Source organism: Nymphalis io, chromosome 7 (genome assembly GCF_905147045.1).
Source record: "Nymphalis io chromosome 7, ilAglIoxx1.1, whole genome shotgun sequence".
NCBI classification, from domain to species: domain Eukaryota; kingdom Metazoa; phylum Arthropoda; class Insecta; order Lepidoptera; family Nymphalidae; genus Nymphalis; species Nymphalis io.
Genome location: NC_065894.1, coordinates 49,263 through 65,947, shown reverse-complemented (window position 1 = coordinate 65,947; position 16,685 = coordinate 49,263). Strand labels below are relative to the sequence as shown.

At 39.6% G+C, this 16,685-nt stretch overlaps 1 protein-coding gene across 1 annotated transcript; it reads left to right on the top strand.

The window, feature by feature from the left end:
• Window positions 1-5,415: 5,415 nt before the first annotated feature.
• On the top strand, window positions 5,416-14,819 carry LOC126769411 (RAC serine/threonine-protein kinase). Its single transcript, XM_050488173.1, has 5 exons — window positions 5,416-5,965; window positions 10,583-10,745; window positions 12,590-12,787; window positions 12,999-13,778; window positions 13,865-14,819. The coding sequence occupies exons 1-5, from the start codon at window positions 5,676-5,678 to the stop codon at window positions 13,937-13,939; spliced, it is 1,506 nt and encodes a 501-aa protein (XP_050344130.1). The 5' UTR covers window positions 5,416-5,675; the 3' UTR covers window positions 13,940-14,819.
• Window positions 14,820-16,685: the final 1,866 nt, after the last annotated feature.

Sequence of the window (16,685 nt, the reverse complement as noted above, 5' to 3'; positions counted from 1 at the left end):
GGAAAATCGGATTTCATTTCGAAGGGCGTTTCGGATGGTTAGTATTTGTAAATCAGATATTTTAATTGTGACCTACTTTTACATCCAGTTAAGTCGACAATGTGGATAATTCTTGTCTAAATAAGCCTCGTATAAAGTAAGCTTAGTACAAAAATAATGGACGCAGGGTATAATACCTATTGTAATCGATGAATAGTAGTAACAACTTACACGTGTATCTGATTCTTCTCGGAAAGTAAACGTAAAGTAGCTTCGCTAATTTTAGTTTTTATACAGACTCGTTGAATTTATTTTGAGTGTAATGCCTCAATTAGTATTCTAAAGTCATTAATGACTTATTCACATTAGAATGCAATAACAAATTTATTATTTATATAACTAACGTTAGATTAAAGTTGAAAAAACATTGTCAAAACAAGCACGTGGCTTACGTACGACTTCCTTCACTATATTAATACTATGTCATGTTTGAAGCTATTTTGACACGGAATTAATTACCCAATCTATCATTAATTATTTAATACAAGCGATGACAAAAATATTTTGATTATAAAATTGTGGTATTCTATGAGATCAATAAAAATGTGGTTTTTTAGAAATAGTAACTCGCAAACAATAATGTATTCAGTGCAGATACGAGAAAATTAATCGGTGAGCGTTAAATTATAAATGAAACGCTAGAAAAAACATTGTATTATAAGCATCGCCATTATACAGGCATAGTATTGGATTCGGAACCCATATAATTCACAACGCAATCAATTCCGCAGCAGATAATCTGTCAGTAGACTTTTAATGTGTTATTGTGGCGACATATTCCTTTATAAACCCGTTATGCTTACCGTAACAGCCTGTGAATGTCCCACTGCTGGGCTAAAGGCCTCCTCTCCTCTTTTTGAGGAGAAGGTTTGGAGCTTATTCCACCACGCTGCTCCAATGCGGGTTGGTAGAATTCACATGTGGCAGAATTTCAGTGAAATTAGACACATGCAGGTTTCCTCACGATGTTTTCCTTCACCGTAAAGCACGAGATGAATTATAATCACAAATTAAGCACATGAAAATTCAGTGGTGCTTGCCCGGGTTTGAACCCACGATCATCGGTTAAGATTCACGCGTTCTTACCACAGGGCCATCTCGGCTATTCGGTTCGGTTATGCTTAATGTTTTGAAAAACTTTGTTGATGAAGAAAGCATAAATATGGCAAAGTGCTGGGCTATATTTAAACGAGATGCTATAAAATGAGGTATAAAAATGTATTAAGAATTTAAAAAAATGACCTACATAGAAAGTAAACGTAAATTTAAGAGCTTGTGATGAATAGCTCGATAATTTATTATATCATATTTTTGAATCATCGATCCCAGTCGCTTAAGATCAGGGTCTTTAATCAGTGCGTCATGGAAACTCACCGTAGGACTTGTTTACAAATTTAAGGTCGCTCAGCGAGCAATGGAACGAGTGATGCTTGGGATTTCTTTCTTCTTTTTCGGGGAAGACATTCGCCACAGAACTAGAGTCACCGACATCGTGCGTAGAATTAGCTCGCTGAAGTGGAAGTGGGCTCGTCATGTCTCCAGGCGATTTGGAGGCCCGCATAGGCGGATGCAACCGTGACACTCTGACGGCCGTCACCGTGTCACGGTTACATACTCGGTGCCTTGAACACCGGCGAGCCCCACACACCCCTCCACTGTTCCCGTGGGGGAAATGCATAATACGTTTTTCCAGCGTTAAAAAAAAGTTGGACTAGCGATTTAAAAAAGGTGGCAGATACGAGATGGATGCGGACTGCCCAAGAACGGGATGGTGGAAAAAAACTAGCTGTAAATGAAATTTTATTTTTACTTATTTCGTGCGTTTTATATGAAGACCTTAAAAAAGTATTAAATAATTAATCACATCCTAGTAATTAATTATCATCCACACAAAAAAAAAGCTTTTGTTGAAATTTTTAATACCGTTTTCGCATAAACGTGGTTGTATTTCACTAATAACGCTTCGTATTTCCTCTTAAATATTCAACTGTTTCAGACTTATTCGCATACACCTTTTCGTTCACATAGCCCCAAATAAAAAGTAAATCGGTGTTAGATCGCACGATCTTGGTAGCCAACGTTGATCGCCAAATCGAGAAATGGACACGGCCTGGAAACTTGGTCTACAGTAACACCATTGTTTCACGTGCTGATTGGCTGGTCACACCGTCTTGTTGGAAAAATATGTCCTCCATATCAATTATATTCAATTCGGGCAACAAAATCTCTGTTAACATTTTGCGATACCCCACACCATTAACAGTTAGCGTTTTTTTATTGAATAAGTAGGCGGACGAGCATATAGGCCACCTGATGGTATGTGGTCACCAACGCCCATAGATATTGGCATTGTAAGCCATGTTAACTATGGCTTACATCGTCAATGCGCCACCAACCTTGGGAACTAAGATGTTATGTTCGTTATGCCTATAATCACACTGGCGCACTCACCCTTCAAAGCAGAACACAACAATACCAAGTACTGCTGTTTTGCGGGAGAATAACTGATGAGTGGGTAGTACTACCCAGACGAGCTTGCACAAAGCCACCATACCACACCAGTAGAGTTTCCAGTCCCATTATCAAAGATATTGTTTAATTATTGTTAAAACGCGTTACAACATTTTAACTATTTTTGTAATTGGTTTTTACAATAATTAAACGTTGTTCGTTTGAATACTTCTCCATATTCTTAAATCGCGTGGCATGTACGTGACAACTAAAAAAAAAACAACATACAACTCGTATTAACAAAATGGCAGCAAATTTAATTCCGGCGCTCTTGTTGGGTTACATAATTTTTTTTATATACTTTGATTTTTATATTATATATACTTATTCATATTTTATTACTTTGAAAAATAAGTATAATATTTTTTACGCGTGTTATTAAATAAACTAAAATATAATATATTCATCAAATATTTAGCGGCGTAACGCATATTATTATGATTTTTAATTTTTAATGCACAACTGCACAAGCAAAATTCCACAAGTATGATAAGATCCCATGAAGAAATGTTATTTATAGCAGCTACGTACAATTGTGATATATAATTATTTATATATATTTAATTTGCACATATTGTTTATACCTTGTATTTTGAAAATAGGCTACATAGTATAATTACATAATTTATGTCATATATATCGACAATTACTTATTATGTTAATGTCACCTAATGTAGTCGCAAAAGGGTCCTGGCATATTTAAATAGAAGATACGAAGGACACTTAGACACAGACTTCGCTACCACCGCTCAGAAATCCGGACGGATCGCTCGCTCACAGTCCGCAAGAGCCTATCTCCTGGCTAAACTCTTTGCCGATAACTCCGTGATCGATGATTGTAGTGCGCTGCCACCAACAATACCTTCATGTGGCCACACGATGCCTGACATCAAAATCAGGCAACGTGATGTGCGTGCGGAGCTGCAATCACTTGAGATACGGAAAGCTAGCGGTCCCGATGGAATACCAGCCATAGTGCTAAAGAAGTGTGCGGCGGAACTGTCTCCTGTGTTAATGCGCCTGTTCCAATTTTCTCTCTCTTCGGGATGTGTGCCGGAGGCTTGGAGAAGAGCTAATGTGCAAGCGGTTCCCAAAAAAGGTGATCGGTCTGACCCGACAAATTATCGGCCAATAGCTATCACCTCAGTACTTTGTAAGGTGATGGAACGGATTCTTAACAACCAATTGATCCATTATCTAGAAGATCACTGTCTAAGTAATGATCGTCAGTACGGGTTTCGACCAAAACGGTCCACAGGTGATCTTCTAGCGTACGTAACACACCTCTGGGGTGAAGCTATCGACAAGCATGGAGAATCATTGGCTGTCAGCCTCGATAACTCCAAGGCTTTCGACAGGGTCTGGCACAGAAGTCTTCTCTCCAAGCTGCCTCCATATGGTCTGCCTGCTCAGCTATGCACCTGGATTGCCAGCTTCCTACACAAGCGTAGCCTTCGTGTTTTAGTTGACGGTTGCGCTTCACAATTCTATGTAGTGAATGTTGGAGTCCCCCAGGGATCTGTGCTATCTCCCACACTCTTTCTTTTGCATATCAATGATATACTCTCTCTTGGGAACATACATTGCTATGCAGACGATAGTACAGTGCATGGTGGATACCACGGACGAGCAGTGGCTGGGCGAGCGGAAATTGAAGAGAGGCGGAAGGATCTTGTCATTGTACTCGATAGGACATTAGAACTCATCGCCAAATGGGGCTCTGATAATCTTGTTGAGTTTAATGCCAAGAAAACACAGGTATGCGCTCTCACTGCGAAAATTCAACATTTTCCCCTCTTCCCTCTCTCTGTGGTACTCCGCTGGTGATACAAGGTAAGATCGCCATGCTGGGGATTGCCGTTCGTTGCGACCTTAGTTCAAGGGATTACATCGAGGCTATTATAAAAACAGCTTCACGGAATCTCGGAGTTCTGAACAAGGTGCGGCGTTTTTTTACGCCACAACAACTGTGCCTGTTATATAAAACATAGGTACGGTCTTGCGTGGAATATTGCTCGCACCTTTAGGATGGCTCCGCTAAGTACCTACTGGAGGCCTTGGATCGGTTGCAGCGACGTGCAGTCCGCATTATTGGCGACGTAAAGGTCACAAACACCCTTGAACCTTTACAATTGCGTCGAGAGATAGCAGCGCTGAGCGCTTTCTATCGACTGTATCACGGCGAGTGCTCTGAGGAATTATTCTCTCTAATTCCTGCTTCCGCCTTCCTTCATAAATCTACGCGAGATGGCTCTCGATGTCACCGCCTAACTGTGACATTAATTCCATCGCGCACAGAGAAATTTGGCAACTCCTTTCTTTGTCGCCTAATGGATAAAATGGAATTCCTTACCAGCTCACGTGTTCCCCTCCTCCTACAACCCGGGTTCCTTCAAACGAGGCGTGAAGAGGCATCTTGCGGGTCGGCAAGGCGAAGGCGGCTAGTGCAGAATATTCTTCCCGTCTGTACTAGCCGTCGTCGCGTTTGGACTCTACTACCACTTACCATCAGGTGGAGTAGAGTCATTTGCCCTCTCGGCGAATATAAAAAAAAAACAACAATTAATCATAAAATGAATCACAGTGTCTTTAATAAACGGTGTAAGTAATTAAAAGTAAATTTTATGAACACTAAACAATATTTTAATAGTAAAAAGATCAGGTAAAAAGGAACGTAATAAAAAAAATAAGAAACAACGCCATTTATTCGCCTAGCGGCAGACACATGGCACTAATTTGTCAAAATAGGTTATTATGCAGCTAAATGAGTTGACGTATTTGTAACATTTACTCACTCGGATTTCTCTGTCTTACTCATGGTATTGTTCATATAAACTAGCGCTCATTGTTTTGTATTAAGTATCACTTCTATATTTTATCACATCACAACCGCGAGGCTACGTTGCTAATTCGTGTCGTTTTCAATACTAAAAACATTATTATCAGAGTTTCAACTCATCTGCAGACCAAAAAATGTTCAATATTTTTATTCGTAGTACAATCCAGCGTGGGTGAAAAACGCTCGTGGTGTACCCGAAGGTAAACGTGGTAGGAGTGTGGTGGTCGGTGGCGATTTGTTATCAAACAGCTCGCCAGAGCAAGGGCTGGCGGAGGGGCGGCTGGCGATGGCGGAAGCGGCGCCCGGATCCATCGTGAAGGAGGGCTGGCTACTGAAGCGCGGCGAGCACATTCGCAACTGGCGTGACCGATACTTCATCCTTTTTGACAATGGCGACCTGGTCGGCTTCAAAGCAAAGCCAGAGCGCAACTATCGCGATCCGCTTAATAAGTTTACTGTTCGCGACTGCCAGATAATGGCAGTAGACAAACCGCGCCCGTATGTCTTCACTATCCGTGGTCTCCAGTGGACCACAGTCATCGAAAGAAACTTTGCCGTAGCCACAGAGGAAGAACGGTTAGTAGCTCTCAATTTATTATGTTTTATAAGAATGTTTACACCATGCCTACACTAGGCATCTACATAAAGGTACACATCTAGTCTGTATACAAATAATTGTAATGTTAGTGCAAAAGGTTATTTATTATGTAAAAATTGTTTAATATTGTAACTTACTCCCTAAATACAGTTGTAGCTATATATGTATGTATATTTAATTATTAATAGAACAGGAAAAGTATTAATTTTATATTTATAAAACATAAGGAAAAATCAGTTCTATTGTCTGGTCACTAACAGTATAGTTGAGTAAAACTTTATTTGTCAAGTAATAGTTTTTATATAGAATGGAACTTGTGTATAAAGCTACATATAATGACATGTATCTTGGGGTGGTCAAAATCAGAAGTCACAAGTCCAAAGTCCACTTGTTTGTTTATTTACATTGACCAAGTACACTCACAGCCCTGACTTGGCAACCTCTTATTCTCAGGTTTACACCTATGGATTGTTTGTTTCATATTGTAATTGTTTATTTAAGATAGTAAATTTATCTAATACTGAATATTTTTACTTTTCTATTTGCTAGAAGCATACTATTATAATTGAACTGTCATTTTTTTTTTTAATTCTAATGGGGTCTGAATTCTTTATTTAAGTCTTTTTAAGAATATAACCGAGTGATTAATTTATCTCAAGGAATATTTATATGCTATTTATTGTTTATAAAGTTTTATGTTCTTTGTAAGAATGTTATATTTTTCAAATATTGTGGTCAAAAATAAAGTTTATTTATTTATTTCGAACACCATGATAAATTTGCATGCATAAATTGATGCAGTGTGACTACCACTACAGGTTTTTACAACAATATTAAATGAAAAGAGAAAAGTAATAACATATACATAACATCCTAAACTGACACAAACATAAACAGTCTAATAAGATTCTGAGTTCTAATTTCTTAATTCAGTTCTAATCCTCTAAATATAGAAACCAAAACAATAATAAATGCCTCAACTTATAGTGGATATTCATGATTTCTTAATTAATTCCGACACAAGCTTACTTAACTTTAAATTTATACTTTATTGCCATGTGCTTCAAGTAAAGGAAATTAAATTAATTAACTTCCTATACAGTTACAATCTAAAGTTGTATGTGCTCATATTATCTTATGACATATGTTGGTGTTTTTAATTGAAGATTCTTAAGGGAATTCAAATTAGGAATTTGTGAAAAATTTTAAGAAAATACCAAGGCATTTTATTGTATATATTTAAAATGTAAGGAATCCAAAATGAAATCACCTGATATGTTTCTGAAATCTGTTGTTTATAAATTTAATTAAGTGTATAAATTTTATATATAAACATAAATACAAACTCGAATATAGGTAGCATGATCAGAGCAAATTGAACCGAGACAATTTGAAATAGGTTAAAATATTCCAGTGGTGTGGTTACATTAGGAACATATAATTTGCCATATTTCAAACTTTATTCGTAAGTTTCTATAACTTTGTTGTAAGTATATCTTATTAATATAGCACGATTTGAACATATTTTCCAATAAATGTTAACAAAATATTTTTTTGAAATAATCATTTGTTAATAATAATAAGGATAATTAATAATATATGAATTATAATAATTTCCTAAAATAATTAACACTTCCTTTTATTACTGAGACAGCTACCAAGGGAGCTGGTTAAATTTTTGCTCTATGAATCATAATTATATTTTAATTTATAGACATTAAAACTGGTGCTGGCATTATCTTGGAAACATGATAACTTTTTTGAATTTTAATCTGTCTATATGTAAATAGTTCTCATGTAATGAATAATATATTTTTCTATATTATGTTTTCAAGCTGCAACAACAGTATAAAAATTAGTAAATAGCAAGCCAAGCCCCAACACCAGTAAGAGCTAACATAGCTTGCTAAGTAAAGAGAACATATTTGTGTGCTGTTAGTAAGGGATACAATCTGTATAACTTATATTATGTCCCAATGAAAACAATATATTGCAATAGTTTCCTACTTTGAAGTAAACAACAATATAAGCGAAAACAACAATTTAACTCTTCATAATGACTTCACAAATAAGTAAAGATCATTTGCATAATCTATAACAATTATATTGTTGTCTTGTATTGGCTTGTTTATTACAGATAAATATTATGCAGGCCTTGACAGAGAGTGACAGAATTACATTGTCCATTATTGATTCATTGATTGATTAGCCAGATGAAAAGCTCGCTTTCATTTCTACTTTATACTGTGAAGCTTAAGTGTGCTTGCCCATGGGTAAAGCAGCAGCAAGTAATTGAAGAAAATAACAACCTTTCTTATCTTATGAAACTATAAATAATAATAATATCCTGGGACATTTTTTCACACACGGCCATCTGATCCCAAATTAAGCTTGTACAGAGCTTGTACTATGGAAACCAGACAACTGATATACTACATATAGTATATATTTCTTTTGTAAATACATACTTATGTAGATAATTACACCCAGACTCAGGACAAACAGACATGTTCATGCACACAAATATCTGTCCTGGGTGGGAATCGAACCCACAATCTTCTGCGTGAAAGGCAAGCATCCACCAACCACGCCAACCGGCTCGTCGAGTAAATCAATATCAATCAATAAACAATTTAATGCAAATTTTATTAAACCCTACAACTATGGAATAGATATCTTAGATAGGCATCTTAAGTACCTTAAAAGTAAAAAGTAATAATCTATAAAATTCAAAATAAAAATATTACTAGAGCAGTTAATAATTGCAACCTAGTATCAACCACAAAGTATTAAATATTATTAATGCAAACTTTAATAATGAAATTGAAGAATAAACTTAAATCAATCGGGCGGAACGACGACAATGTAAATTTGAACGAAACGCGAATGCTTATATGTATGGTAGAAGGCACTACTCCAGAAAATCTGGATGCCGCAATTCAGAAATTGACGTATCTAGCACAACGCCATCTATGGGCTAATGGCCGCAACATATATTATAACGGTAAAAATACGTACGTTTTATAGCTTTTGATAGACTCAACCGATTTTGATAAAATGAAGACTAAACCGAACCTTGAAATACATCTTTTAATAATTCTGTTATTTCAATTGATAATTTTTAGCCATTTCAAAGATTAGCCCGGACAAACAGACAGACAAAAATAAAAAAGTGATTGTCAATATGCAGACAGAAAAACACTTAAATTTTATTTATTTGTATACATTCTTAATGTGAATATGAGTGACACTTTTATATAACATTTCCGGATTTTTATATAACATACTGCTTTTTTTCCCTTATTATTTGATTAATTAAATTTGTATTTTAGAAAAAAAAAATTTGCTTGGTATATTGTTTTGTGAGTTCTAGTTGTTTAGTTTCAGTGTTTTATTGTTAAAAATAGATAGGCCGACTAGTAAATGGGCCAACTGAAATGGTCACCACCGCCCATAGACATTGACACTGTGTAATGTATAAGAAATATTAACATACAAAATAATTTACTTAAATGATGTCAACACTATAAGGTAAAAAATTAACCTGAGCTAACTTATAACTTTTATCGTATTACATGAAAACAGATGTAATTTGTGATACACTTTTTTTTGTGTATGAACAGTGATTGTGATATAATGGTATGAGTGTTTCAAGACCTGGAAAGAAGACAATCTATCTGTCATTGCTGCAAGGCTTCTGAAATAGACAGATCAATGGTGTAGCTTTGAAAAGCCCAGCCAGCTACGGCTATCGATAGTTCTATATGCTGGAGATTTATAAGCTGTGTTTTGAGACCCTCAAATTTTTAATCAAGATAACGAAAGCGATCATGGCACGACATATTTGTATGTTGCACGTGATTGACATACCATACTCCAACACTCTCGTGTTTAGTTTACATAACTGTGTTTTCTTTTGTTCAAAGTTTTGATAAAAAACTGTGACGACAAGTGGAGCAAAATATTAATATTAGGTCATTATTTCCTGACTGTGTCATTTGCAGTTACTAATGCTCGTGCGATGTACATTCATAGTTACAAATAATTATCATTTACTTTAGGAGTAAAGAAATAATACACGGACATACGAATACTTTTGCATGTATTGTATTTAACAGGAATAAGAATCTCTTCTTTAATTCTGAGTAGAAACCGAAAGACTTCGCAAGAAGTCGTTCGTATTTGCGTTTTATAAGATCTGTAAATGGCGCGATTGACGAATGACTATTGTCTCCGCGGTTCAGTGAGCCGGGCCCCGGTGACACAATTTCGGCAGGAGCTCCTTCGTCTCATCGTGTGAATCCTTAACAATACATTCACTATTGCTGATTATTCTCGCTTGACTTCAAATCCTCGAATCGATTAAAGTAGCTCTTGAAAAGCATATTATAGATGTTGCGCTTTCACGTCTTACTTACTCAACGGATCGAGCCGCAGGCGGGCGCTAGTAATATGTAGCATATAAATAGAATATATATCGATAATTACCATTCAATTAGTTCGTACCAACATTTTAAAGGCGAGGCCCTCATATGTTGATCAATGAATATAGATTTGTATTTAACTTTTAAGGGTTTGTGCGGCGTCTGTTACAGGGAGGAGTGGGTGGCCGCCATCCGGTTCGTGTCGTCGCAGCTGAGCGGCGGCGCGGGCGCGCCGGGCGCGGCGGCGCTGGCGGCGCCCGCGCTCGGCGCGCTCGACACGGACGACCAGGACATCGCGCAGCTCGGGACCAGCTTCCGCGACCCGCGCCGTATTGTGAGAATCATTACTTGTACTAGCCCTTATTAGTATTGTACTGGCAAATATGTCTGTCCTCGTGTAACAGAACGATTGCGTAGTTACGCGTCAGTTTTACGAGTAAGTTGAGCGTCTCACGGCGAGTTAATTCTGGTTGTCGTTGCGAGTTGTGTTTCGCAACAGGCCGGCCGGCCGTTTGCGCTCGTCTGTTTGTTTACGTCGACTGATCGGCGCGTAAAGCGGGTCACAAGTCAATTCAACTGCCTAATTAGCATATCTGTAACCTAACACGCAAACGAATATCGACCACTGATGTATTTAAAACGTTTCAACGTATTTTTTCAAGTTCATTGAAGTTATCCCGCTGTTACATTATAAATAAACACACAAAACTGGTACAAAGAGTTTATCATTAGTATAAATTAAAGTTTTAAGGTGTGCACACAAACACCGCATATAATATTATGTTAATATTATAATTAAACACGTGTATATATTATATAAATACATACTTCGTGCGCTAATGAAAACAATAGTTGAGTCAAAAAAACGTCGTTCTGGTATTGTATGTCGCTAATAACATGTTTATGTTATGTTGAGAGGTGTGTGTGTGTGTGTGTGTGTGTGTGTGTGTGTGTGTGTGTGTGTAAAATTGCAGCGCGGCCGTGACTTTGTGTTTTATTTAGTTAATACTATCATTTGCGAGGGGACTTGCTATCGACATAACCAACATTTTGTTTGAATGTCTGGATACCGCGCGCCGCACGTTTACCGCAAATCCCGCAATAACTCGCAGTAACTAAACCGGAGTTCAATTTTCAGAATATGTACGAATGAGTAAAATAATAAATCTGAATGTCGACGTGCCGACGCGAATAGCTGCTCAGACATCCCAAACGTCGTGACGTTGACCCTCGTACGGTAAAGTAGGAAAAGGGTTGGAGCCCGATTCACCACGCTGCTCCAGTGCAGATTGGTGGATAGACATGAGGCTGAATTAATTGGTTACCTCACGTTGTTTTCCTTCAAGTGCGAGATGAATTATAATTATTTATAAATGAAGCGCAAGAAAAGTACGGAAAGTACTCGGACCTATTGGTCAGAAGAGGTGCATTGTCGATGACGTTCGGTGAGGAAGGTGACTTAGCAGAGCAGAGCTGAGCAATAAGTATAAACGGCGACCGATGTAATCAACTGTATAATGCATTATGGGAACAGAACTCGTCTGTAGGAGTGAATCCATTCATACAAATATTAAAAGGACGGCCAGGTAAAAAGTTTACCTAATACCCGCCCCCCTCACCCACACAACACGCTGTACTTTACGAGGTAAAGTTTGGTAATGAAATAGCTTTGAATATGTATCTATTTCAGCTGTTGTGTTATTGAAACGATTTGAGTTTAACAAGGCGATGGCCGATGTATGCATCGCGCTGTTTGGTATCAGGAAAACAGCACGCGTGACTCAGGTTCCGAGAAGCTCACGGCTACGACAAACAACGTGACGCCGCGATGACGTCACCGCGCGACTTCGCTCGCACTCTACTCACATCGACTATAGATACACACATTTAACGAAAATACGAACTTATAACGATACAGTAAAGGTTTGAATTATATTTGTTACAGTGCGATATGGGTGCTGGTGACCCGCACCCGTAATGTGGTCTATTTGCCAGTCTGCCCAACTATTTTAAATAAAACAAAAAATGTTACGCTAGGGTCGTTCGCGGCATTATTTAATTTCAGGCGAAATTAATATATATGATGTATTTAGTTTTGTTTAGTACTAGTAAGTACATCAGTATCAGTCGGCGTCTACGATCGAATAAAACCTTATACGAGTATATATAATTTTACAGACTTTGGAAAAGTTCGAGTTCGTCAAGGTCCTCGGCAAGGGCACGTTCGGCAAGGTAGTGCTCAGTCGGGAGAAGGGCACCGGCAAGCTGTACGCCATGAAGATCCTCAAGAAGAACCTGATCATACAGAAGGACGAAGTGGCGCACACCATCACCGAGAACCACGTGCTCAAAAAGACGAAGCATCCTTTTCTCACGGTATCCGCTAATTGTTCATCTATGTTACTCAATATAACTGTAACGGCAGTGCTCGCGACGCTATCTCTATTATTATTGCTCAAGCTTGTCACAGGCTGCACGGCGCGGTCGCACCACGCAGTGTCGCACATATTGTAACATTGTCCTTGGTCCTTCGAACCGGATCACCTACGCGGTACGAGGACCGCACTAACGCCGGCCGCCGGCGCAGGCGCTGCGCTACTCGTTCCAGACGGCGGACCGCGTGTGCTTCGTGATGGAGTACGCCAACGGCGGGGAGCTGTTCTTCCACCTGTCGCGCGTGCGCTCCTTCACGGAGGAGCGCACGCGCTTCTACGGCGCCGAGATCGTGTCCGCCCTGGGCTACCTGCACTCCGAGGGCATCATCTACCGCGACCTCAAGCTCGAGAACCTGCTGCTCGACAAGGACGGCCACATCAAGATCGCGGACTTCGGGCTCTGCAAGGTGAACATAACGTACGGGCGCACGACCAAGACGTTCTGCGGCACGCCCGAGTACCTGGCGCCCGAGGTGCTCGAGGACACGGACTACGGGCCGGCCGTGGACTGGTGGGGCACGGGCGTGGTGCTGTACGAGATGGTGTGCGGGCGCCTGCCCTTCTACAACCGCGACCACGACGTGCTGTTCTCGCTCATCCTGGAGGAGGAGGTGCGCTTCCCGCGCGCGCTGTCGGCGCCGTGCCGCGCGCTGCTGGCGGCGCTGCTGTGCAAGGAGCCCGCGCGCCGCCTGGGCGCCGGGCCCGACGACGCGCACGAGATCATGACGCACCCCTTCTTCGCCGCCATCAACTGGGCCGACCTGGTGGCCAAGAAGATCCCGCCGCCCTTCAAGCCGCAGGTGGACTCCGACACCGACACGCGTTACTTCGACTCCGAGTTCACCGGCGAGTCCGTCGAGCTCACGCCGCCCGACGGCGACTCCGGCCTCGCGCGCATTCAGGAGGAGCAGTTCCCGCAGTTCTCCTACCAGGTGCGTGTGCTCGTCCTGTCTCCGATGGTAACGAACCCCCCCCCCCTCTGCCGTCCGCCTCGCTCACCGCTCCGTCTCGCCTGCAGGACATCTGCTCGTCGGCGCACTCGGCACTGTCACACCTGTCGCAGCACTCTGCCGTGGCCGACCGACGCCACTAGCGTCGACCCGCCGCCACTCGCTGCCACTCGCCGCTACTCGCCGTCACTCGCCGTCACTCGCCGTCACTCGCCGCCACTCGCCGCCACACGAAGCGGGCCGACGACCGATGGCCGACATAAATTACGTTTCTATAGTTAAACATTCATTCGACGACTTCTCTTTGTAACTTGTTGTTCAAGGAAGGAAGTCTGCGAGCGAGTGTCCCGACGCTCCAGCCGACTGTACCGGAGCCCGTACCGGAGCCCGCCGGCCGCTCAGCATTTACTATCCGTGTGTTCATTTACGCAGTTTTAACGACTTTAGTTTGAATGCGTTCGCGAAGTGATATTTATAATGTAAGGTGATGAAGTATGATTATAGTCGTCTGACCACGACCACGACCACGACCACGACCCCGACCACGACGCCGACCACGACCCCGCTCGTCGTCTGTACATATATGGGGGAGCGATCACGTCTTGAATAAATTTATCCGATTATACACTTAGCGGGTAATTTTAAATATTTGTTTGTAAATAGAAAACGATATATCTCCGCGCATGCTTCGAACCATATGTAACGTTTATTTGAAACGAAACTTGTCCGTTTTCGCTCCCGACTATATGAGTATTTTTATTTTCGGTGAGAAAGTATATAAGTAAAGCTAATTCATTGAAATGTTTAACCCACGCCTGAATCGCGCAGCGGGAAGGGAAGAGTGACTTCTGCGTCAGATATACTTATTGTACAAACAAACGACGACCGATTGCGGTTCTTAAACCGAAACTACAAGCGGCTCTCGTTGAGTTCCAAATGGTACAAGACTCGAGTCGACTCCGCCCGCAGTGCTCTCCGCGTATATTATATTTTCTTTTGTATATATTAAAGTTAGGAGTTAAAGTACGTGTTTTATTTTTTTATAATCCTTTTTCCATTTTAGACACTAACTTTACTTTATGCCATTTACGTAACGCATACTTAATTCAAATAATATAAACATCATTCTTAGTTCTTACTTAGAAATTTAGTATCACAGTAAAATTGCGAATAAATAACACAGCTCAACAAAAAAAATATTTTGGAAAAAAATATAAAATAGTAGCACCCCGACTATAGACTTCCTACTTGCATTTAAGTTACTTGGCATAGCTTTCAAAATTTTGTTTGTAGTTTTATAGTATCATAACAAATTGAGTGGACAATGTTACCCTGTGGTTTTTACTCTTTTCCATGCAAAACCTTTCAAACGGTTTTAAAGTTTAAATGTTGACACATTTTAATTTCTGGAATTCATTAAGTAAATAATTAAACAATGTTTTATAATTTCCATAGGAATGTTTTTTAGACTTAAGTTTAAAAGTAGATACTTGCTGCCGGTTCCGACTTCTCGATCGAACACTCGCTTCTCGATTTTTTCGCCCATACGTACTGTATGTATACATGTCTAAGGTCATAAAATAATATTAGGCCCTTACGTATGAAGTTGGCGTTACGTACGGGAGGAATATAAAGTCAGATTTTTTTTTTGTAAAATATAATAAATTAATCAAAGTATGCACCGTTGTTATCTATGCACTTTTGCCATCTCATAGGTAGTTCATTTATTCCTTTACTAAAAAAACCATGGGGGCGAGAATCAATAAACTCTATGAAGGCGGTTTGAATTGCCGCATCGGAGTTGAATTTTTTTCCTTTTAAGAAGTTGTCCAAATTCCGGAAAAAATGGTAATCCGTTGAGCAAGGTCCGGGGAGTGCGGTGGATGTCGCAGACATTCCGATTGTAGCTCATCTAACTTAGTGGTTGTTTGTTGTGCAGTGTGGTCTTGCGTTGTCGTGAAGCAGCAGTGGCCTAGTGCAATTAACCAATCTCAGTTGTTTAGCAGCTAGTTCTTCCTTCGATATGAGCTTCCTTCATGGTTTGCAGTTGCTGACAAAAGATATCTGCTGTAATCTTTTGGCCAGATTTTAGAAAGCTGTAGTGAACGACACCGGCGCAAGTCCACCAAACACTGACAAGTAACTTTTTTTAAGACAATTTTCGTTTAGGACAGGAAAGATTTTTTACCTTCCCGATTTGCTTCAAGTGGATTAATACAGTTTTATCATTCACCCCGAAGCCTGCAGCTATCTCTGAAGTGCTTTGTGATGGATCCGCTTCCACCGATATTTCATATGGTACCAATATTTCATGTTTTCCATTGTGCGGTAATAAGCAACGCCAAAGAAAAAAATAATGAGGAAAAAACAAAGGATTGACTGTTTTCAAAACTCAAATGTACCAGCTAAATGAATTTATAAATTTAAATTTGGAATTCTTAACCAAGGAGGAGATATTTCAGTTCAAAGCGGTCAGTACGACAAAACGCTAAGTTCATATGTAAGGACCTAATATATACGCGTAAAGTTTAGTTCAGCATGTCTTGCGTATTTTCTCATGCGTTTATTTAAATATCGTTATATTTGTAAAATTACCGGTTCGAATTGCATAGTATTAGCAATACTTATCAACATGAAGCGCTTAAAATTAATATGTTATTTATTTTGATAAGAATTAGGCAAACAAAAAAAAACGTACTAAATTTTAGGTGTTATAATTTTTTCTTTTCTTTTAAGAATACAAATCACAAAGTTATCTATAATATATAGACATATGCTATAATTGACGGTTTTGTAGACATTTTGGAGATATACAAAGTTTTTTTGTATCTTATAGTTTTCGGGTTTGTTACATAAGAGCTTAGACGGATATTTTCTCTTCGACTCCGT

Excerpts from the sequence above, each read along its gene's own strand:
- LOC126769411 (XM_050488173.1), top strand. The coding sequence starts at position 5,676 with ATGGCGGAAGCGGCGCCCGGATCCATCGTGAAGGAGGGCTGGCTACTG. Across the intron at positions 5,966-10,582 it reads GTAGCCACAGAGGAAGAACG|GGAGGAGTGGGTGGCCGCCA; the intron begins GTTAGTAGCTCT and ends CGTCTGTTACAG. Across the intron at positions 12,788-12,998 it reads CGAAGCATCCTTTTCTCACG|GCGCTGCGCTACTCGTTCCA; the intron begins GTATCCGCTAAT and ends CCGCCGGCGCAG.